The 24631-nt window shown below is 51.2% G+C and overlaps 1 protein-coding gene across 1 annotated transcript in view; it reads left to right on the top strand.

Annotated features, from left to right (window-relative positions):
- DNAH17 (dynein axonemal heavy chain 17) overlaps positions 1-24631 on the top strand; it is a 143962-nt gene that overhangs the window by 43917 nt on the left and 75414 nt on the right. Inside the window, exons 17-24 of the mRNA XM_037810408.1 lie at positions 1191-1334; positions 3082-3264; positions 6973-7227; positions 7764-7933; positions 8473-8695; positions 10394-10510; positions 11007-11093; positions 12609-12761. Of these exons, the coding sequence (XP_037666336.1) occupies positions 1191-1334; positions 3082-3264; positions 6973-7227; positions 7764-7933; positions 8473-8695; positions 10394-10510; positions 11007-11093; positions 12609-12761 (1332 nt within the window). The remainder of the gene's footprint in view (positions 1-1190; positions 1335-3081; positions 3265-6972; positions 7228-7763; positions 7934-8472; positions 8696-10393; positions 10511-11006; positions 11094-12608; positions 12762-24631) is intronic.

Raw genomic sequence — 24631 nt, 5'->3', positions numbered from 1 at the left:
CATAGACGTCTCTACTCCCATGACAATCCTTTCTTTTCTTTCTGCCTCACACTAAAGTTATTTGTGTCTGTGTCTACTTACCCTGATTAGAATATGACTCCTGAGGGTACAGACTGGGTCATATTCATCTTTATGTTCTCCTACAGCACTCAGTGTCTTATGGATTCACCATGAGTCCATCCATCCATGCATCCATCCACACATGCGTCCATCCGTCCATGCATCCATCCACCCATGCATCCATCCATTCATGTTTCCATCCATCCATCCATGCATCCATGCATCCATCCACCCATGCATCCCATCCATCTGTCCATGCATCCATCTATCTGTCCATGTATCCTTCCACCTGTGCATCCATCCATGTATCCATCCATCCATTCATGTATCCATGTATCCACGCATCCGTACATGCATCCATTCATCCATGCATCCATCCACCCATGCATCCATCCATTCATGTTTCCATCCATCCATCCATCCATGCTTTCATGCATTCATCCTCCCATGCATCCATCCACTCATGCATCCATGCATCCATCCTCCCATGCATCCATCCACTCATGCTTACATTCATCCATCCATGTATCCATACACCCATCCACCCATGCATCCATCCACTCATCCATCCGTCCATGCATCCCTCCATCTGTCCATGCATCCCTCCATGCATGCATACATGTATGCATTCATCCATCCATCCATCCATCCACCAAGACCTGCTCTGTCCCAGGCATATTGCTGAGCACTAGAGATACAACAGTGCCTCTCATGAAGCTTTGTGTCTAGCAGGGAGACAGACAAAAGACAAGTAAATAAAAGAATTCAGAGTTTTCATCTGTGCCTTAATAGAAACTAATAATGGATTGCTAGAGAGAATACAGGTGGGGGCAGGGACGGGAACCTAATCTGAGATGGGTGGGGTGGTCAAGGAGGGCCGTTAGGAGGAGGTGACATTTGTACCAAAACCTAAAGGATTAGAAGATGCAAGACTTGTGAGAGTGGACGAGGAGCAGCATGTACAAGGCTGTGACACAAGAAAGAGTCTGGCACATTCATGAAGCAAAAAGCAGGTCCGTGGGTCTGGAGTTCGGTGAGCAGGGCAAGAGTAGCCCAGAGTCATTGAACAAATGGATTAAAGAGCGACTGAAACAGTGAAACAACAGCTAACCATGTGGTTCTGTTTGCAGGAAAATGCAGAACTATTTAAAGCTGATACACAGAGCCCGTCCTGGAAGGATTATGTCAACTATATTGACAACATGGTCTTTGATGAATTTGACCAGTTTATTCGCAAATCCTTAAATTATCTAATGGACAACATGGCTATGGATGTAAGTTTTAAATATGAAGTAGGAAAAGTCTGTGTTGGAATCTATAGCTTGGGCTTATTAAAATCTGCCTCAGGTGACCAACTCGTCCTGGTTTGCTCAGGACCCACGTCCCTGGACCCCGCCCCCCTGCCTTAGGCCAGGCACCTGGGATGGTTGGTCACCCTAAATCTGCTGTGATATAAATTGACTGTAGAACACCTAGGCGGATCTGAGAGCATTATCCTACCTGACTGCCAGGGGAGAGAAAGCAGATACCCTGCCACCCACTCAGGTTGATTGAGTATATCCCTCCTGCCTGCCACAACTGCCACTAACCTGCTCAACCCTCAGCCATGCTGAGTGGACACAGGAAACAGGAGCTGCTGGTGAATTTCACCCTGGTATGTCCTCCATGGGAATGACCAGTTCCCAGTCTGTGCAATTCTGTGACAATGAGTGGTTCCTGGGCTGTTTTGAATCCTACCACTAGGGCCAGATCAAAGACCCCTTAGCCCGCCTACCTACCAACAGGAAAGGAGCATGGGGACAGCAGCCAGGTGGTAGAAGCCATTGAGGGGTGGGCAATGGGTGTTTGAACCCAGCACGTAGGACTCAAAGGCCATTTGGTGACCAGACAATCAGAGACCCCAAATTCTGCTGATGAAATAGTCATCACCACCAAAGACAGAGAGTCAACATGACAGAGAATAAGTTAACTAGTCGTTCTCTAAGCAAGGATACTTGCTGTTGAAACCACGATGATGTTCTGCTAACAAAGTAACCTCAAAAATTTCCAGGGAGTCCACATCTTTGCATGTGTTCTACACAGTAAGAGTTAGAGTCTCTAGAAAGCACTGTTCATCTGAGTTCTTGACGGTTGACTTTTTGTACCTCTTAGCAAAGCACTCGGATGCTACTAAGCAGCCCTTGGTTGATGGGTTGAGTCAATCACCTGCAGGACCAGGATGGGTTGTGCTTTTGGGTAGTTAGTGGCTGAGCGCATCTCGCAGCTTCCTTCGGGGCTCGGCCTACACTTAGAGAATCGCTGGTGTGACGGGAAGTGTGTTACAGTTAACTTTGTCTCCATCAACTTAAACTCAAGGCCAGCAGACTGCCGGTCCCACAGACGGGGTTACAGTGGTGCCTGTGCTTTGCCAGTGGGAGCCGTGCACCCGCGTGAGGACTAGTCGTTTCTGGAGCGAGGAGATGGCCGTCCTGCCTGGTTGTGGCTGTGGACGTACTCTCTTTGCACCCACTGCTTGGTGATGGCTTCAGGGAGCCCCCTTCCTGTGAGCCAGCTGGTGTTCTTCATGCTTTATATGTTACGGACTCGTTTCCTCCTCACGAGCACCCAAAGAGGTGCAGACCATCATTATCCCCATCCCATAAGATGATTAGCCTCATGTTATGTAGCTGGGAAAGCTGGAGGGTTAATGGCTCCTCCAAGGCCACATGGCCGCTGAAGGGCAGATCCCAAGGCCGTTAGGCTCTCAGTCTGTACTTTGCATCACTGTCCCACTCTGCTCCACCCTGGACCGTCCTGCCCCATCTTGTACCATCCTGCCCCTCCCTGCTCTCTCCAACCCTGCCCTGCCTTTGTCCCCATCAATGGCTCAAATCGAGGGCTCACCCGGAAGCCTGGCTCTGCAGCAGTCCCAGCCAGGGGGGCTCTAGCCCTCCACCATGGATGGGGCCCAGAGCGAATGGCCCTCCAGTTAGACCGTTTACCTGAAGGTGGAGAGCATGACGCCCGTGTGGCCTGTTCCAGGGCAGTGTCGCACCACTCTTTGAGGTCCGCATGGAGCTGGATGACGACGGGCTGACCTTCTACCCGTCCCTGGAGGTGGGCTCGGACCAAGGCTTCCTCGCGCTCATTGAGAGCCTGATCACCGACATCTACAACACAGCCAAGCTCATCCCCCGCCTGGCCAAGGGCAGGATGAACTACAAGGTCAGTCTCGGCCCGTGGCCCCCCGCCTGGCCGTGTCCCAGGTGGCTCCGATGGCCTTCCCCAGGCTGAACTGTCCGGGTGTTTCCATTTCTAGTGATGATAGTTCTGAAGGTGATAAAGAGGCCAGAGGTCTGTGTTCTCTTAGGCCTCGGGACTGGAAACATGGCTTTCCCTCGGCCCAAATCCTGCCTTCTCCCCCAAAGCAGCTCCTCCTCCATCAGCCTGGGTCTCACCCCAACAGCCGCCCCACCCCACACACACACTCAAGATGCCAGGGACGTGATCTCAGCCCCCTCCTGACACTCCTCCCTCTTATAATTCACCCACTGTGATTCTCTCCGTGCTCAGGCACTTTGACAAATGTGCCCTCCGACCACCTTCCACCTTCATTTCCTCCAACACATGAACCCCCCAAGAAGCACCAGGCCAGGTTCTGGGGTGCAAAAGTAACAGGAAACCCAGTGCCCTGTAGGGGTGTGTAAGGAGGTGTGTGTCAGAGCATGGTTTGGATACGAGTTTAAAAAAAATTTGCAAAAGACCTAAAAATCAAGAGGGCAGGCCTTCCACAGGCCGTGGCCCGGCCAAGCAAGAAAGTCCCTGTGTCTCGGGAATGGGTGAGGGGTGGAAAGCGCTCCTGATGGATTCCGGATGCTTGTCCATTATAGAACAGTGTTCAGAATATGATTTCATTGGTTTAAACAAGCAAAAATCTAATCTGTCTGTCTATGGATGCTCCAAACTGTTGAGTGCTTACTTCTTAGGATCTGGGATGGGGGCTTTTTAATTTTGCTGTATTGCTGCATTGTCTGGACTTTTTCATGATGAACATGTATTATTTGTAATAGCAAATATTATAGCAAGGTGTTCTGAGATCCTAGGGAGCGGCAGGTGTTGGTGTGTGCATGCATGTGCACATTTGTGAGTGTGCATCTGTGTGCATATGTGTTTGTGTGCATATTTGTGTGTGCATGTGATGTGTTTGCATTTGTATGCATGCGCATGAGAGTGTGTGAGTGCATGTGTGCCTGTTTGCATGAGTGTGTGTGCTTGCAGAGAGGCGAGGACACGAGGAAGTAGCGAACTATCTGGGAAGGTCAAGAACGGCTTCAAAGAGAAGCTGATGTGTGAACAAAGTTTTGCAGGGTGGGGATGAGTTTACAAGCTATGTGGTGCCAGGCAGAGGAAAGGGCTCACGGGTTTCTGAGCCACAGGAAGGTGACAGGCCTGGTCCAGGTGCACGCAATAGGCCGTCCCCGAGTTCAGAATGGACTTTGTCACCTGCGAGTTATCCTTATATACTTAGATAACTGTGTCCTGGGGATGCTCTCCCCGTACCCCCAAGTGCCCCTAAAGCAGGCTGATCACAGGCACCCAACAGCTTCTGCAGACAGAGCCCCCCACCCAGGTTCTTGCAGCACATAAATGCAGGCTGCCTTGCAGACCCCCAGATGTCCTCTGGGGCACTCAGGCAGGGGAGGCCGTCACTGGACCCCCGCTTGCCCAGAAGCCTTGCCAGCCAAGCAGCCGGGATGCCCAAGTCTGCGTGGTGCTGAGCAGTGCGGGGCAGTGACCGGGTCAGGTGCTTGGACCACTGGGCTCTTGGGCAGCCCCAGAAGCCAAGAACCCTGTTTAGTGGCAGGGAGACCCCCAGGGGTGCTTGCAGGGAGCACCAGAGGGGCCAACCCAGAGGTTAGGAGGAGACAGGTGTGAGGACCGGGGATCAGAGGCCACAGTGGGACCTCAGCTGCCCGTCAAAGACCACAGGAACCAGGAGAGCTGGGGGCTGCGGCCCCAGCCAGCGGGTCTCTGCCCACCCCCACCAGGCAAGCCCCCCCACCACCACCTGCCAGGCTGGACACTTGGGAGTGAGCCCGGCCCTTGCCTCACCCTTCCCACCTCCATGCATCCAGTCCCTCAACGAAACCTACCAACGTCCCTCCTAAACACCCCTCCACGGCCGCCACCAGTCCCGGGGCCCGCCGCCCCCTGCCTGGGCCCGTCAGCACGTTGGACAGAGCCTGGCACACAGGAGCATGGGCAAGTTGTGGAATTTGTTGAATGTAGGAATTACCTCCCCACTGCTCTCCCACATCCGCTGTGCCTCCCCTTTGTCCCCAAGAGGGATCTTTTAGAAATGCAGATCATGCTATCTGCCCCAGGGGACTTCAACCAACATCTTGACCAGGCCTGCGGGGGTCCCCACCTTCCTCTCCAGCCTCCTCCTACAGCCCGACCTCCACAGTGGACATTTGACCTTCGGATGCCCAGCAAACAAGCACCCCTCCCCCGCTGAAGCATGACCCCCGACCTTCTCTTTGGGGGTCCACCCTCACCCGCTCTCAGTCCGCGGGGACTGGGTGGCGTTGGCTTCACCCTCAGCTCCAGTGGGAGCCCTAACCTGTCTGTCATCCTGGCCACAGTGATGGCTCAGGTGGGGTCGCAGCCCCCAACCCAGGCCAGTGGGAGCCAGACCCAACCCGTGGGCCCTGCCCTGCCGCTCCTCGGGGTGAAGTTGAGAGGAGGCACTTTCTGGAGCCCCTGCCCCAGCCCGGGTCCTCGAGGGGTGGCGCATCTGCTGATGGCCACGCACCAAAGGGGGCAGAGAGGAGCAGAACAGGGTCCTGGTGACCAAGCTGTGCCCGGGGGGCCCCTTGGGATCCTCCAGCCACTCAAGCCAACAAGTTTGCTTTTTGCTTAAATCCGTCTGGTTTGGGTTTTCTGTCACCGCGACTACAGAGAGGCCTCTCTTGCTCTCTGCTGTTGGCACTCACGGTGACTTCTTTCAGTTCCTGGACACACCATCTCCTCTGCCACGGGGCCTCGGCCGCGCTTTGCTGCTGCTGCCCGGGACGCGGCTTCCCTTGCCCTGTTGCCTTCCTGTCCGTCAGCTCCAGCCGATGGTCCCTTCCACAGTGGGTGTCCCTGACGGCCTCCCCATGAGGTCTGCCTGCGTCCCCAGTGCCCTTCCAGCTCAGGGCAGACGCTGAGGACCTCTGGAATGAATGAGGCAACGTGCCGGTCACCTTGGGGTCTGCCTTAGTGTCCTGGGGCTACCGCAATGAAGTAGCACAAACCTCATGGCTCAAAACAGCAGAAACTTATTCTCATAGTCAGAGACAGAGGTTGGAAGTCAGGGTGCCCCCGGCCTCGCCCCCTCCCTCTGGAACCCGCAGGGGAGGCCCCGCCTGGCTCCACCAGCTGCTGGCATTCACCGTTCCCGGCGCTCCTTGACTTGGAGACGCTTCACTCCGATCTCTGCCTCCATGTCACATGGTGTTCTCCCCTGTGTCTGTCTGTCCCTGTGTCCAAATGTCCTCTGCTCATAAGGACACCAGTTATGTTGAATCAGGACCCCCCAATGCCATGTGGCCTCAAAAACCCCCTTTCCAAAGAAGGCTGCCTTCACGGGACAGGGGTCAGGGCTTGAGCATGGCTTTTGGGGGGACCCAGCCCAGCCCCCGACAGGGTCTGTCAGACGAAAGTCACGCCCAGCATTTCTTCTCGCGGGAGAACGTGGCAAACCAGCAAATTTCCCCATTCCCATCTTTAGAGTTAGCAGCGCTTCCTCCGGAGGTGGGGGGAGCGAGCCTGAGCCACAGGCACGGGTGGGCGTGCAAATGCCTGAGCTGCGGACACAGTGAGCGCACACCTGCCTGAGCCGCGGGCATAGGTGAGCGCACACCTGCCTGCTTCCCTCCTGCCTCACAGACAGACCTGGAGGACGTGACGGACCTGATAGAAATGGGGGAGGAGTTGTCCAACCAGGTCATCAGCGCCATGAAGACGGCCGAGGAGTACCAGGACTCCTTCGAGCACTACTCCTACCTGTGGACGGACGACCTCCAGGAGTTCATGAGGAACTTCCTCACCTACGGGCGCGCCGTCACCCCGGAGGACTTGGAGGCTCGGGCGGACGAGACCCTCCCCAAGACGCCGCCCACCCTGGCCCAGTTCCAGCAGCAGGTGCGCTCCCTGGGGCCCCCACCTCCCACGGCCTCCTGGCCCCCCGAGACCCCGGGGAAGGAACTCTGGGCTTGACTTAGAATTGGGGGAGCAGGAGAGACTCCCCCACGGCAGAGTTGCTCGCGAGCCTGCCCTTTGCTGCACGCGGGTGGGGACGACTTTGGGGTCAGAACACCTCAGGGTGTCAGGCAGGAAATGAGTCTTTGGCAGGAAGGTGTTAAGCTTTGGTCCTGTTCTTATTTAGACGTCCTAACAAATTATCCTGGGCTCTGAAAATCTCCCTGACTGCTGGGGCCAGAAGGAATCTTGAGGGTGATGGGGCGGCAGCGTGTAAGAGGGACCCCCATGTGCAACACGCGATTGCAGGGACCTGGGCTCTGCTTGGGGGAATAGAGGCCTCGCCTGGGCGAGTCCCTGCACATGTCACACAGCCGGGGATCCTGGCCCAGGCGCAGAGCCCGCCAGTGTCCCCCGGCTCAGAGGCCAGCGTGGCTCCACCCCGGCTGTGACCTGGTGCCGGCCGCTGTGCCTTCCAGATCGACTCCTACGAGAGGCTGTACGAGGAGGTGTCCAAGTGCGAGAACACGAAGGTGTTCCACGGCTGGCTGCAGTGCGACTGCCGCCCCTTCAAGCAGGCCCTGCTCAACACCATCAAGCGCTGGAGTTTCATGTTCAAGCGGCACCTGAGCGATCACGTCATCCACAGGTGGGCGCCTGGCCCCCCACCCTGTCCGTCTGTCCTCGAGACAGTATGTCGGGGCATCCATGAGTGGCCGCCCCGTCAGGGCACAGGCAGGCCTGGGGAGGGGCGGGGCGGCCAGAAGCGCCGGCTGGAGGTGAGCCGTCCAACGGTGGGGGTTCCTGCAGGACGGCGGCACCTGGCTGAGCGTGCGTGCCCTTTGCATTCATGCAGCGGCCATTGACAGGTACGCGCTGTGTGCTGGAGACACCTCCAGGCACCTGCGGCGTGGGTGGGAAGGCTGGCACGTACATGGACAAACAACTGCGCCATCACAGAGTGCCACTGGGGCAGCGAGTCCCGATCAGGGAGGCCAGGAGCAAAGGGGTCTAGGCAGGGGCGCAGCCGGCCAGAAGGCCTGAGCTCGCCCAGAGCTGCCCGCTCCCCAGGCAGGGCTGGGCACCTGGCCGCCACCCAGCCCCGCTGATGGGCTTTGCCCCCTGGGCGGCACCTGTGGGGGTCCCGAGGACCTCCACGCCTCATCAGGCTGCACCCTGGTGTTTCAGCCTCGCTGACCTGGAGGACTTCATGAAAGTCGCCAAGACGGGCTTAACGATGCCCCTCAAGGAAGGGGATTACGACGGTCTCGTGGAGGTCATGGGGCACTTGATGAAGGTCAAGGAGAGGCAGGCGACAACCGACACCATGTTTGAGCCCCTGAAGCAGACCATTGAGCTGCTGAAGACATATGGTGAGGAGATGCCTGAGGAAACGCACACGAAATTGCAGGTGGGTCCCTGGGGGGATCCCCAGGCAGCACCTTGGGGAGGGGTGGGGGGAGCCAGGCCTGTGGCAGCTGGTGTGGTAAAGACACTCCAGGCAGTGGGGCAGAGGGTGTTGGGGCCGTCCCCTCCGTTTGCAGGCAGAGAATTCACAGGCTGTGGCTTTTATTCCTTTAAACTCTTTTCTTATGACGTAAGTGCCATGTGAGCCCAAGTGTGGAGAACTTGGAAAATATAAAAATTGATCTGATGGTAAAAGCCATTCTTGAAATGGCAAAATTATAGAAATGGAGAGCAGATTGGCAGTTGTCGGGGGCCAGGGATGGGCTGGGGTAGGGTTGGTGCAAGGACAAAGAGGAGCCCCAGGGAGCCCTTGGTGGAGACGGGGAGTCTGGGTAATGGTTGTGGTGGTGACTGCCTGTGGGTACAGGGGCCTACAGCTACACACACACCTGCATGCACACACACACACACACACACGTGCAGAAGCATACACATATCCATGCACACATACATATACACGTATGCGCACATATATACAAATACATATACATGCACATGCATATATACACAAACCTGCACCTGCATGCACACATACACACATATGTGCACAAATACACAGACACTGACAAGCACACACACACATACACAGTCACGCACACACACACGCACACGTGCAGCATACACATATCCATGCACACATACATATACACGTATGCACACACATATACAAATACATATACATGCACATGCATATATACACAAACCTACACCTGCATGCACACGTACGCACATATGTGCACAAATACACAGACACTGACAAGCATGCACAAACATGCACAGGCACACGTGTACATACACATATGCACACAGACACATGCATACCTACTGTTCTAGTTTGCTAATGCTGCAGAATGCAAAACACCAGAGATGGATAGGCTTTTATAAAACAGGGGTTTATTTCGCTACACAGTTACAGTCTTAAGGCCACAAAGCGTCCAAGGTAACACCTCAGCAATCGGGTACCTTCACCAGAGGATGGCCAATGGCGTCCGGAAAACCTCTGCTAGCTAGGAAGGCAGCTGGTGTCTGCTCCAAAGCTCTGGCCTCAAAATGGCTTTCTCCCCAGGACATTCCTCTCTAGCAAGCTTGCTCCTCCTCAAAACATCACTCGCAGCTGCACTCCGTTCCCTCTCTCTGAGTCAGCTCATTTATATAGCTCCACCGATCAAGGCCCACCCTAAATGGGTGGGGCCACGCCTCCATGGGAGCATCTCGTCAAAATTATCACCCACAGCTGGGTGGGGCACATTCCAAGCAAATCTCTGCCCTGCAAGACCACAAAGATAATGGCATTTGGGGGACACAATACATTCAAACCGGCACACCTACCTACACAAACACGTGCACATATCTACATGTACACATATGCGTGCATGCACACATGCCTGCACATATCCACTCACATACACATATGCCTCCATAAGCACAAACATACACACAATCTCACATACACACATGAATTCAAGTTAAAAATCCTGATGAAAACGAAACACAGTTCGTAGCCCATTTAACAGAAACGTACTGCTGTCCCCATCCTGCTTGAGCTATTGAGCCACAGCCACATAAGGCGCCGTCTGGGGGAAGCTGCTGGCGAAGGGCGTTCAGAGCCCTCTGAGTTGCTTTTGGCCTCGGGGTCCTACAGGAGCTGCCGGAGCAGTGGACCAACACCAAGAAGCTGGCCATCCAGGTGAAGCAGAACGTGGCCCCCCTGCAGGCCAACGAGGTCAGCATCCTGAGGCGCAAGTGCCAGCAGTTCGAGGTACGCAGACGGGCACAGGAGAGCGGGCTCACCACCGAGCAAGTGCGTTTCCGTTTGAGGCTCCCCCTGGAGCGAGGGGGGCGCAGGCCTCGGATGTGGGGACACAGACCTTAGGAAGGGGGACACAGGCCCCGAGATGGGGGGACACAGGCCTCAGACTTGGGGAGCACAGGCCTTGGGATGGGGGGTGCAGGCCTCGGGATGGGGGTGACACATGCCTCGAGATGGGGGGACATAGGCCTCAGACTTGGGGAGCACGGGCCTTGGGATGGCGGGTGCAGGCCTTGGGATGGGGGTGACACAGGCCCCGAGATGGGGGGATGCAGGCCTCAGGATGTGGGGGCACAGGCCTCGAGATGGGGGGGTGCAGGCCTCGGGATGGGGGGGACACAGGCCTCGAGATGGGGGTGCGGGCCTCAGGACATGATGCAGACACACACTGGGGACCTGTCTCCACCTGTGATCTGACGGCGTCTCTGCCCTTTTCCCACCACAGCTCAGGCAGTACGAGTTTAGAGAGAAGTTCAGACAGGAGGCCCCGTTCTCCTTCAGTGACCCCGACCCCTACAAGTCCCTGAGTAAGGTATTTTGCTCGAGGACATGGTGGGTAGAAACTCGGGGAACTCTGCTGCTTTTTTTGTCTTTTCTCAAGCTCATATTCTTGTGAGTCCGGAAACAGGATTGGATATGAATGGCCTAGGTGTATGTGTGTGTGTGCGTTTACATGTGCGTGAGTGTATAGTCATCTCTGTGTGCATGTGTTGCATGAGTGTACATAAGTGTATTGTGTGTGTGTGCCTGTGTACATGTGTGCATGTGTGTGTACGAGTGTATGCATGTGTCTGTGCCTTCTGTCAGTGTGTATGAGTGTGAATGTGTGCAAACAAGTGTGCATGTGTGTGAGCATCTGTGTTCATGTGTATATGCATGTGTGTGCATGTGTGATTTGTGTGTATGCACGTGTGCACGTGTAGCTATGTACAAGTGTGTGTATATGTATGTGTGCACATGTGCCGGAGTGTGTCTATGTGCATGTGTGCATGTGTGCATGTCTGTGTATGCATGTGCATACATGAATGTGCACATGTGTATGTGCATACCTGTGCAAGTGTGTGCATGTGTGACTATGGCAAGTGTGCATGAGTACATGTACACATGAGTGTATTGTGTGTCTGTGAGTGCATACATGTGTGTATGCATGTGGGCAAGTGTGTAACCGTGCAAGTGTGCGTGTGTGCCTGTGTGTGTGCATGGGTGCATATCTGTGTGTGCATGTGTACATGTGCACATGTGCATGTGTGTATGTGTGCATGAGTGGCGCTGCTCAGGGCTCTACTCCAGGCCTCAGGCCGCCCCGTCTGCTCTCTGGACACCACCTGAGGTCTCGCCAGCCCGGCAAACCCACCCGCCCCACCTCCCGCGGCCCCCCCATTCACTTTTGCCTTGGAGTCCCCTGTTCCAGAAGGCCACGATGCTGCCCAGCCCTGCTCTGCCCTCACGGCCCATCTCCCCTCCCTCCTGCAAAGCCCAGAGCCCCCACCCCCAGGGCAGGGTTGGGTGAAGCCGTGTGCTGGGAGCGGAGCCGCCTCGGCCATCCCGGGGATGGAGCTCCGTCTAGCCACCCGAGGCGGCCGCCCTGACGCAGGGAAGGGCAGCTAGGAGCCGGCCCGCCCCCCACCCACCCACAATCCCACTATCATTCCACCGGGTTTGCTTATTATTGGACCTGTGGAACCCCACGTACACATTCAACACCGAAATGTCCATCGTTGTTGACTGTGGGTCACGGGGTTGGGGAGGCAACCTTTTCTCCCCTTTGCTTTTCTATATTTTCTATTCTTTAAAGCAATCGCGCATTCCTCACATAATCTTGAATAAGATAAAAATGTGGTGTGGAAATGCAGAGAGGGCTGGAAAATCAGGAACAAACCCCCAGAGGAAATCAGACGTCCCCCCAGCATGCATTAAAGGCCTGTCCCCGCTCCTGAACGTAGGAGTGGGGGAGCCATGGGGGCGGGACGGCGGGGAATCAAGTGGGGGGGTCGCCTGCACCTGCGCAGCCCTCCTTACGCCCTTCCTCCCCCTCCCCCACCCCCAGGAACAGAAGAGCATCGCAACCATGGAGTCCATCATGGGGGCCCTGTCCAAGTCGGGGAGCCTGTTTGAGGTCACGGTCCCCGACTACAAGCAGCTCAAGGCCTGCCACAGGGAGGTCCACCTGCTGAAGGAGCTCTGGGACACGATCGTCATGGTGAGGCTGCCACGGGGAGGCCAGCGGGAGGGGGCTGCACCCCGGCACCAGGAGGAGCTCCTCCTCATCCTGTGGTTGCACAAACGCTGCAACGGTGCTCCCGGGCTTTGGTGGAGGGGCTCAGGAGACCCCGAGGTGGGGGCTCCTCCCCAGAAGACCCTCCACCCATCCTGTTCTCTGTGCAGGAATGTTTCTCACCCTCCTACCACCTGTCCCTTTCCATCCCCCTTCTCCTCCTCCTCCTCCTCTCATCCGCTCCCACATCTTCCTCCCCGCCTCTCTTTTTTAAATCTCCAAGGAATACCAATCTATTAGGAAGACCCAGCAACCCCAAAATAAATTGTTACATGCGGGTGTCTGAGCTTGTACCTCGGCTTGCCAGGCCTGGGCCAGGGGACCTGATCACCCCCTGGGGAGGGTAGTAGGTACGGGCGTGAGTGCCCTCTGCAGCCCCCCCGAGCCTGAGGAGCGAGGTCAAGGCAGCTCCCTTTTCCTCACCCAAAATGCCACTGGCAGGGGAGGCTTGCCGGAGGAAACCGCCTTTCTCCCAACTGCCCTTTCCCCACTACCTTATCTTACCCACTCACTCCCTGGTGCCAAGGCCACTCCTGCCACCGCCAGTGCGCATGCACCGTGGCCAGAACAACCCCCGCCCGCTGCAACGGCTCCTGCGTCCTCTCAGAACCAATCCTAGCCCCTATCCCTTCAATATTGCCATTTAAGGCTACTTCACCCCGTTTCCAGCCCTGCCCTTCTTACCAACCTATATAACCTGTAATCACCCCTGAATAAATCTCTTTGGCGCATACTCCTACTGGATGAAGAGTGTTTTTGTCCTTATCGCCGCCCTCCACACCTTGCACGCCTCTCGCCGAGGACCCTGGCCACGTCCTCCGCCTCGCCCTCGCCTCCGGGAAAGAGCCCCCGCCGCCGGTACCCTTTAAGCAGCCCCGAGAGCTGAGGGCTCGGCTACCGGCCGCCACTCCCCCTAGAAGCAGTAACCCCGACCGCAACATTGCGGGTGTCCTGCCAAACTGTTGTGCGGAGACGTTCCTCACACGGGGCACCAGTTGCGGTCGGGGTTACTGCTTCTAGGGGGAGTGGCGGCCGGTAGCCGAGCCCTCAGCTCTCGGGGCTGCTTAAAGGGTACCGGCGGCGGGGGCTCTTTCCCGGAGGCGAGGGCGAGGCGGAGGACGTGGCCAGGGTCCTCGGCGAGAGGCGTGCAAGGTGTGGAGGGCGGCGATAAGGACAAAAACACTCTTCATCCAGTAGGAGTATGCGCCAAAGAGATTTATTCAGGGGTGATTACAGGTTATATAGGTTGGTAAGAAGGGCAGGGCTGGAAACGGGGTGAAGTAGCCTTAAATGGCAATATTGAAGGGATAGGGGCTAGGATTGGTTCTGAGAGGACGCAGGAGCCGTTGCAGCGGGCGGGGGTTGTTCTGGCCACGGTGCATGCGCACTGGCGGTGGCAGGAGTGGCCTTGGCACCAGGGAGTGAGTGGGTAAGATAAGGTAGTGGGGAAAGGGCAGTTGGGAGAAAGGCGGTTTCCTCCGGCAAGCCTCCCCTGCCAGTGGCATTTTGGGTGAGGAAAAGGGAGCTGCCTTGACCTCGCTCCTCAGGCTCGGGGGGGCTGCAGAGGGCACTCACGCCCGTACCTACTACCCTCCCCAGGGGGTGATCAGGTCCCCTGGCCCAGGCCTGGCAAGCCGAGGTACAAGCTCAGACACCCGCAGTTACACACTCCATTAGACATGCTTTCTTTAGCTAATAGGCAACATTTTTCATTCTTTCTTTTGCTCTGTATTTTTAATGCATTTTTCTGAACTTTAACATATATACATAATAGTGATAACTTTCCAAGTATGATTAACAAGTAGAGAACAAATTTCAAAGAATGACATGGGTCACAGTTCCACAACTTCAGCTATTTCCATTATTATAAAATAAAAGATACATACAGAAAGGTGTTAACTTTCAATGTACAGCTCAACAAGCAGTTATATAGGTACTTTCAAAAATTGTTATGGGTTACAGTTCCTTATTATGCAATATACGGTATATACAGAAAGGTGAAGACTTTCAAAGCACAATTCAACGAATAGCTATAGAGCAAATTTCAAAGATGTTATAGGTTAAAGTTCCATCATGTCATTTATCTCCTTGCAGCTATTCCAACACCCCAGCATCTAAATGTGTATGTATATGTATATATATAAATATATGAATATATATATATATATATATATATAAAGTTTCATTATTCATAGACCTTTGTTAAATCTCATCTTGTTCGTTGCTACCCCTTCCTCTCACCTAATCTCTTTCTCCATCTTCAGGGGTGTCTAGACTGTGAGCACCCTGATTTGTTCATATTGAAAGGGGGTGTTGACCCCTGCTTTCTTTTGGTTGTAGAGTGTGTGGAATATTTTTACCATCCTTTCACTTTCAATCTCTTGTGTCACTGGGTCTAAGATGAGTCTCTTGTAGACACCATATTGATGGTTCATATTTTTTAATCCATTCTGACAATCTAAATCTTGTAATTGGGGAGTTTAATCCATTCACATTCAATATTCTTACTGTGAAGGCACTTCTTGAATCAGCCATCTTATCTTTGGTTTTTAGTTGTCTGATCTATCACACACACACCCCGCTTTTTCTTTCTTTTACGTTACCCTTACTAATATTCTTCAGTTCTGTGCCCTTCTCCAGACCTCTGTCTCATTTGTTTTTTTCTCAGCTGGTAGAGCTCCCTTTAGTATTTCTTGTAGGGCAGGTCTCTTGTTAACAAATTCTCTCAGCATTTGTTTATCTGTGAAAATTTTAAGCTCTCCCTCAATTTTGAAGGAGAGCTTTGCTGGATAAAGAATTCTTGTCTGGCAATTTTTCTCTTTCAGAATTTTAAATATGTCATACCACTGCCTTCTCGCCTCCATGGTGGCCGCTGTGTAGTCACTACTTAGTCTTATGTCATTTCCCTTGTATGTGATGAATTACTTCTCTCTTGCTGCTTTCAGAACATTCTCCTTCTCTTTAGCATTTGATAATCTGATCAGAATATGTCTCGGAATGGGTTTATTTGGATTTATTCTATTTGGAGTTCATTGGGCATCTTTGATATGCATGTTTATGTCGTTAGAAGGGTGGGGAACTTTTTCCCGACAATGTCTTTGAATACTCTTCCCAGCCCTTTACTCCTCTCTTTGCCTTCTGGAACACCAATGATTCTTATAAGTTTTGCACTTCATGTTGTCCACCATTTCTCTGAGATCCATTTCAATTTTTTTTTAATCTTTTTCACCGTTCGTTCTTTTGTGCTTTTGCATTCCATTGCTCTGTCCTTGAATTCACTAATTCTTTCCTCTGCCTCTTCAAATCTGCTGTTGTGTGTCTCAAGAATATTTTTAATTTGATCAACAGCATCTTTTATTTCTATAAGATCTGCTATTTTTAAATTTACTCTTTCTAATTCTTCTTTATGCTCTTCTAGGGTCTTCTTGATGTCCTTTATATTCTTAGCCATGATGCGGTCGTCGTTGACTCGTCTAGTGGGGGGGAGTGGCGGCCGGTTGCTAAATCCTAGGCTCTCAGGATTGCTCGGAGGGTACCGGCGGCGGGGGCTCTTTCCCGGAGGCGAGGGCGAGGCGGGGGACTGGGCCCGGTCCCCGGCGGAGGCGTGCAAAGTATGGAGGGCGGCGGGAAAGGAACAGGCGGGACACCTTTCTTTTCGGATGAAGAAGCCAAGAGAGTTTATTAGGGGAGAGTACAAGCTTATATCGGGCAGTTTAGAGGGCGGGGTGGCTGTAGGGGTTAAAGGCTTGGATTGGTTCTGAGAGGGCGTGAAGGTTGATTGAAAAGGTGCGGGAGTTGCTCCGGTAACGAAGAGGGTGGAGGGTACGGGTAAGGCACGGGGGTGGGGTTTTTCTCCGGCAAGCCCTCCCCAACGATTGTACTTTGGGGTGAGGAAATGGGGCCTGCCTCCGGCCTCACTTTCTCAGGCCTGGGGGGCTGTGGAGGGCGCTGTCGCCCGTGCCCACCACCCTCCCCAGGGGCTGATCAGGTCCCCCAGCCCAGGCCCGCCAAGTCGAAGCACGTAATCAGTGTCCCGCACCATGACATTGATGTTTGTGTATACTTGTTTGATTAATTGCTCCAAGTTCTGTGTCTCCTCTGGCTTTTTCATTTGGATGCTTGGGTTGTGCTTCTCTTCTGGTTTCTTCATACGCTTTATAATTTTCTGTTGTTTTTGGCCTCTTGGCATTTCCTTATCTTGGTAGGATTCTTTTAGGATATGCAGGATTATTTCAACAATTATCATAATTTGGCAGAGCTACAACTTGGTGCAGTGCACTTTCCCTGTCCTGCTAGCAGATGGCACTCTTGAGCCACCTCTTGCCCTCAAACCAGTTCTCCCCCAACTTTGTCTGTACACTAAGTGGGGGTCCAAACCATGTGGAAATCTAATCTAATTTTCCATATGCAATGGGGACTGCCAGCCCTGTGGTTGGGGTTGCGTGCCCTGTGCCATTTGGCAGGGAGTCTGCTCCAGGATGCAGTGGTCCCAACTGTTCCGGGGGCTTTGGGTGGAGAACTTTGGGGCTGCAGAGCTACATGTCATACTTCCAGCTCAAATGCCCCATAGCCCCTATGCTATGCACCTCTGAGTCCCTGGGATCAGGGAGGGCCCCTGGCACTTCCGTGTGGTGCCCCTGCTTCTAGGCTGTGCACACTGTGGGCTTCCGTGGAGGAAGAGTGGATGCTGTCACAAGTCTGGCGAATCCCAAATTCCCTCAAGGGAGCTCTTGGCTGCAGGGCTGTGAAGGGTCATCTCCCCAGCCCACTGCTAAGACGGCTCCATGGGACATGGAAATCTGCCCCCTTCTGCGCTCGTCTGCCTGCTCCAACCACCAGTCCCTGGCACAGGGGCCCTTGGCAATAGGTCTGCAAAGGGTTATCACCCCAGTCAAGTGCTGAGGAGGGTGCCTGGGGCTTGGAAGGCTGCTCCTCTCCATGCTCATCAGCCAGCTCCAACTGCCCATCCCCAGTGGCGTTCCGGGCCGAACGCTCACTGGTCCTAAACACAGTCTCCCGGCTTCTCCAGCCACACACTTACCAGTGGTGTAGAAGTGTCCCAGCCCGCGGGACGATCAACGGAGGCTCCGAGTCCTGTGAGGGAGGAATGGTGTGGGACAAGAGACACGAGGAACGACAGCAAGACAAAGATTCTGATCAAGCTGCAAATCTTTATTGAAGGGGCAGAGCATATATACTCTAGGAGAGAGGGGGAGTGGCTAGCAAGGGCTCGTGGCGGTCTAGGATTGGCTGCTGCTGTTGCTAGGGCGGATGGCAGATGTAGGGTTAGCATTTTTGGCGCGAACTAGCACTTTTGGCACGAACTACTTCCGTAAAGAAGGCTGAGGGTAACTTAAGCTATTGTTGTATCAGCCCTGGCGGCCATGTTGCACATCTCCGGCATAGCTGAAGGTGGACTTCATGCATGCTACCTTAATCGCCCTCTACACCTCCTCCCTTTGTTTTTCAAAAGGATGGAGGAAGAATGCTGATTGAGCATTCTTTTGGCATTAACCTGCTGGGGGAAGTAGAGACCTCATTCCCCAAGTTGTTTGTGGCTCTGTTTTTCTGGGGAGGGGAATTTGTGCAGAGTGAACCCCTATGCTAATGAGGCATACTTCTCAAGGAGCTCGAAAATGGCCTTTAATTGTTTTGACCCTCCTTTGCAGTGCTTTGCCTCGCACCCAGCGGTACCAATCATAGCATACGCTAGAAGCATACTTTCGAGTTATATGCTGCTCCCGTAGGAGGGGGCTTTCTTACCCGAAAGGGTGGGTAGCAGGCAGATTTTCTGGATCCACACCTTGGTCAGCGAGGTGAAGCCGGTGATAATGCACTTGAATAGGCTTGCCTAGGGCAGAATCAACTTGGTCCTTAACTAGCTGTATTATTCTTTTTATGGCCCAAGGAGCAAAAGATATTATAAGGAGTATGGTTATAAAGGGGCCTAATATAGGGAGGAGGTAAGGGAGGATTCCGTTGAGCCCCCAGGAGGCACTTCCTTGGATTTCTCGCTCACGTTTGCGGTTTTCAATTCCTTCCCTAAGTTTGGTCATGGAATCTTTAACTATGCCAGAATGGTCAGCGTAAAAGCAACATTCCTCACCTAGTGCAGCACAAAGCCCTCCCTGCTTAAGGAAAAGCAGATCCAAACCTCTTCTGTTTTGGAGAACAACCTCCGATAGGGATGTAAGGGATTTTTCAAGATGGGTGATGGAGGTTTCAATGCGGGCTAAATCTTCGTCTATAGCAGCTCTTAGGTGGGAGAGGCCTTGGTTGTGGAGGATAATAGAGGTGGTTCCAGTGCTTAGGCCAGCAACACCTAAAAGAGAGGCAATAGTGACAGCCGTGATAATTTCTCTTTTGTTTCTTAGCATGGTTGGAGGTTGCGCGGTTAAGTGGTGATAAAGGTCTTCCTCTGCATGGAAGAGGACATGGGGTAGCACAGCCACTAAGAGGCACATTTCCCCTGTTTCAGTGAGGGCTTTTGCTGATACGCAAGGAGTAAGTCCCATGGAAGAGCACAGCCATTTTGCCCCTATTGGGGGAATATAGAATTTACCTTCTGGAAAGGATGACTGTGCACAGACCTTTTTTAAGGAGGAGGAAATGTTACCAATACAATGCCCAGAGTGAAGAACGGATTGCATAGTAAGGCCGATTTTTCTGTTTGCATTCCAAGGACATTGTGGAGGATTGTCTTTGTCAGAAATATTAAATGAGGTACTAAGGGCTACAGCATCATAAAAAGGGGGATTAATAGAGAAACATAGCCAGCAACTGCGAGTAAGGTTAGGCTGGGAGGAGTTTAGAGAGAGAAAGGTGGCTTGGAGTATTTATAGATTGGGTTAAGCTCTACGGAAGAGCTTGAGGGTGACAATGTTGGGTTGGTAGTAGGGGAAGAATTAGCGGGTTTGCGAGAAGGGGTAGTTGGGCGCGGGGGAGCGAGCACCACATTTGGCCCTATGGCGGATGGTTTTTGCTGTACTGCTTCTTTTTTTATTAGAATAATGCGGTCGCAGTGAAATTGTCTGGGGGGATGGCGGCCGGTTGCTGAACCCTCAGCTCTTGGCGCTGCTCCGAGGGTACCGGCGGCGGGGGCTCTTTCCCGGAGGCGAGGGCGAGGCGGGGGACTTGGCCAGGTCCCCGGCGGTGGCGTGCAAGGTGTGGAGGGCGGCGAGAAGGGAAAGGCAAGACACTCTTCCTCCAGTGGGGGTAGAACAAAAGGAACTTTATTCAGGGGTGAGCACAGGTTATATAGGCTGGCAGGAAGGGCGGGGTTGGAGTAGGGGTGAAAGGGCCTTAAATGGTAATGCTGAGGGGAGAAAGGCTAGGATTGGTTCTGAGAGAACGCGGAAGCTGTTGCAGCGGGCGGGAGTTGCTCTGGCAACGGTGCATGCGCACTGGCGGTGGTGGGAGTTGCACTGGCAACGGGGAGTGTGCGGGCAAGATAAGGGGGTGGGGAAAAGGCGGTTCCCTCCGGCAAGCCTCCCCTAACGGTTGTATTTTGGGTGAGGAAATGGGGCCTGCCTCCGGCCTCACTTTCCCAGACCTGGGGGGCTGTGGAGGGTGCTGTCGCCCGTGCCCACCACCCTCCCCAGGGGCGGATCCGGTCCCCCAGCCCAGGCCCGCCAAGTCGAAGCACGTAATCAGTATCCCGCAGAATAAGAGATCCCGGGTCGGATCCTGCTAAATAGATTTGGAAGCCCCAAGTTCGACCCATGAGCCAAGAGGTATCAGTAGGGTCTAGTACGGTGAGCATAAGTTTTTTTGGACAGAGGTACCTATAGTACCAGCGGTTGCCTGGGTTTTGGCAATTATATGGGACCTCTGTAAGATTTAGAAATTTGTCAGGGGCATAGGGTTTCCAGCTAGTGGCCAGTGTTTCACACCCCCAGTATGCACAGTAGTACTCATAGGGGAAATTGCAGTATGGTTTTCCAGGATTTGAGGATGGGCACATGTAATAATTCTGTCAGAACAAGCCCCACATTGGGCGCCAGTTTGTCCCGGCCCGCGGGACGATCAACGGAGGCTCCGAGTCCTGTGAGGGAGGAATGGTATGGGACAAGAGACGCAAAGAACGACAGCAAGACAGGTTTCTGATCAAGCTGCAAAACTTTATTGAAGAGGCAGGGTATATATACCCTAAGGTAGAGGGAGTGGCTAGTACGAACGGGTGGCGGCCTAGGATTGGCTGCTGCTGTTGCTAGGGCGGATGGCAGATGTAGGGTTAGCATTTTTGGCGCGAACTAGCACTTTTGGCACGAACTACTTCTGTAAAGAAGGCTGAGGGTAGCTTAAGCTATTGTTGTATCAGCCCTGGCGGCCATGTTGCACATCTCCGGCATAGCTGAAGGTGGACTTCATGCACGCTACCTTAATCGCCCTCTACATAGAAGTCCCTGCCCAGCCGGAGGAATCGGAACTGCTGCCCTGAAGCACTTTGTGTCCTTTCTCTGGTGTTTTTCATAGAGGAGAATTTAGCTCTGTCTTTCCTAATCTGCCATCTTCCTGAAAGTCCTGTTCTGTATTCTAAACATACTTTTTATTTTGGTGTATGTATACATTGATACACAGTTGTAATAAGTAATGTGGAGAGGTTCTGGGTACCCTTTACCCAGTTTCTCCCTGCATGACATCTTGCACAACTTTCACAACCAGATGCTGACTCAATACAGTCAAGATACAGAACAGCCCAGGGGGCCTTCTTGTTGCCCGTTTATAGTTACACCTGCTTCCCTCCCACCTCCTCTGTCCCTGAGCCCTGGCAGCTCCCGATCTAACCTCCATTTCTGTGGAATGTGAACTTTGGGGACTGGCTTTTACCACGCAGCATCATGTTCTGGAAAGTTATCCAGGTGGCTGCATGTGTCAATAGTTGGATCCTCTTTATTGCTGAGTAGGATCTCATGGGAGGTTTAACCAGCTGCCCGGTGAAGGGATCTGGATTATCTCCCGCCTAGGGGTATGAATAAAGCTGCTGTGAACCTCGGAGGCCAGGTCTTTCTGTGAACATAAATACTCGGGAATGCCACTGCTGGATCGTAGGGTAGCTGCACACTTAGTGTTGTAAGAAAAGGCCAAACTGCTGTCCAGAGTGGCCGTGCCAGCTTCCATTCACCGGCAAGGCAGGAGGGATACAGTTTCTCCACATCCTCACCAACATTTGAGGTGGCGACTGTTCTTTACTCTAGCCATATCTCATTGTGGGTTTAATTTGCATTTCCCCGATGGCTAATTATTTTGAGCATCTTTCCACATGCTTATTTATTTGCCATCTGTAGGTCCTCTTCAGGAAAATGTCTTTTCATGTCTTTAGCTCATTTTCTAATTGATTTTTTTTGTTTTTTTTACTGTTGAGTTTTGAGAGTTCTTTATATAACCTAAAAACTAGTTCTTTGTCATATATGTGATTTGCTAATATTGTCTCCCAGTCTGCAGTTTGTCTTCTCATCATCTTAAACAGGGTCTTTTGCAGAGCAAAAGGTTTCAATTTTAATGAGATCCAATTTATCTATTTTTCCTTTCATGGGTCATAATTTTGGTGTCAAAACTAAGAACTCTTTGTCTAGATCTTTTCCTATTTTTTTTTCCTAAAAATTTTATAGTTTTATGTTTTACATTTAAGTCCATGATCCATTCCAGTTGATTTTTGTATAAGGTGTGAGGTTTAGATCAAGGTTTTGTTGTTTGTTTGGTTTTGAGTTTGAGTCTTTTTGTTTGTTTTGTTTTTTGTTTCTTTTTGTGGGTTTTTTTGTCTGTTTTTGTTTGTTTGTTTGCCTATGGAGGTCCAATTGCTGTAGCACCATTTGTTGAAAAATCTAAACTTCCTCCATTTAATTGCTTTTCCTCCTTTGTCAAAAACCAGTTGGGCATATTTGTGTGGGGCCTTTATGAGTTCTCTGTTCAGTCCCTTTGACCCATTGGTCTATCCCTCTGCCAATACCACACAGTCTTGATTACTCTAGATACATAGTAAGTCTTAATATTAGGCTGAGTGATTCCTCCCAATTTACTCTTCTTTTTCAAGATTGGTTTGCTATTCTAGGGCTTGTGCTTTCCCATATAAATTTGAGAATAAGCTCCTGTATGCCTATAAAAAAAATCCTGTTAGGGTTTTTTATAGGGATTGCATTAAACTATAGATAATCAGGTGAGAATTGACATCTTTACACATCAATCAAATGTGATTGATTTTTATGTGTTGATTTTGTATCCTGTGATCTTGCTGAACTCACTTTTTAGCTCTAGGAGCTTTGTAGTAGATTCTGTAGTACAATTTTCTACATAGACAGAAATGTCATCTGCAAATAGGGATAGTTTTATGTCTTCCTTTCCAATCTGTCTTTTATTTCCTTTTCTTGCCTTATTGCACTGGCTAGAACTTCCAGTATGATGTTGAATAAGAGTGGTGAGAGCAGGCATCCTCACCTTGTTCTCAAACTTAGAGGGAAAGTTTCAGCCTCTCACTGTTGAGTATGATGTTAGCTATAGGACTCTATAGATACTCTTTATCAAGTTGAGGAAATTCATCTCTATTCCTTTTTTTTTTTTTGAGTTTTTATCATGAATGGGTGTAGGATTTTGTCAAATTCTTTTTCTGTGTCAATTGATATGATTATATTATTTTTTATTATTGTGTTGATATGTTAGATTACATTGGCTGATTTTTCAGTTATTAAAATAAACCCTACTAGGTCATGGTGTATAATTATTTTTATACATTGCTAGATTTACTTTGCCAATATGTTGTTGGGAATTTTTGCATCTAAGTTCATGAGAGATAATGAACTGTAGTTTTCTTTTTCTGAACTTTTATCTGATTTTGGTATCAGGGTAATAATTTTACATAAAATTTTTGTTAATTTTTCTTTAAATGTTTGGTAGGATTCTTCAAAGAAACCATCTGAGCCTGGAGATTTCTTTGGGGGGAGTTTTTAAACTACAAATTCAGTTTCTTTAATGGCTATAAGGCCTATTCAGATTGTCTGTTTCATCTTGGTTGAATTTTGGTAGTTCGTGGTTTTCAAGAAATTGGTTCATTTCTCCTAAACTGTATAATTTGTAAGTGTAAAGGTCTTCATACTATTCCCTTATAATCCTTTTGGTATCTGCAAGATTCATAATGATATCTTCTACTTCATTCCTGGTGTTGGTGATTTGTGTCTTCTCTCTTTTTATCTTTGTCAGTTTTATTAGAGGTTTATCAATTTTATTGATTTTTTTTAAAAGCCAGCTTTCAGTTTCATAGATTTTCTCTATTATTTTCCTATTTTCAATTTTATTGATTTCTTCTTTATTCCCTTCTATTTGCTTTGGGTTTACTTTGTTCTTTTTCTAGTTTCTTGAGGTAGGTACTTAGTTTATTGATTTGAGACTTCTCCTCTTTTTTAATGTAAGCAATTAAAAATGCTTTAAAAATGCCCCTTTCTGCTTTAGCTGTATCCCATAAATTTTGATGTTTATTTACTTTTATGTATTTTTATTTCCTTTGAGGTTTCCTCTTTGACCCATGGATTATTTAGAAGTGTGTTGTTTAATTTCCAAATGTTTGTAGATTTTTCCTCTTGTCTTTCTGTTATTGATTTTTCTAGTTTGATTCTGTTATGGTCAGACAACATACTCTATATGACTTCAATTATTTTTAATTTGTTGAGGTTTGTATTATGGCCCAGGATGTGGTCTGTCTTGGTGAATATTCCATGGGTACTTGAAAAAAATACGTCTTCTGCTTTTTCTGGGTGGAATGTTCCATATATGTCAATTAAAATCTGTTGGTTGAATTTTGTTCA

Source organism: Choloepus didactylus, chromosome 18 (assembly GCF_015220235.1).
Source record: "Choloepus didactylus isolate mChoDid1 chromosome 18, mChoDid1.pri, whole genome shotgun sequence".
Taxonomy (NCBI): Eukaryota; Metazoa; Chordata; class Mammalia; order Pilosa; family Megalonychidae; genus Choloepus; species Choloepus didactylus.
This window is presented reverse-complemented; position numbering and strand designations above follow the sequence as displayed.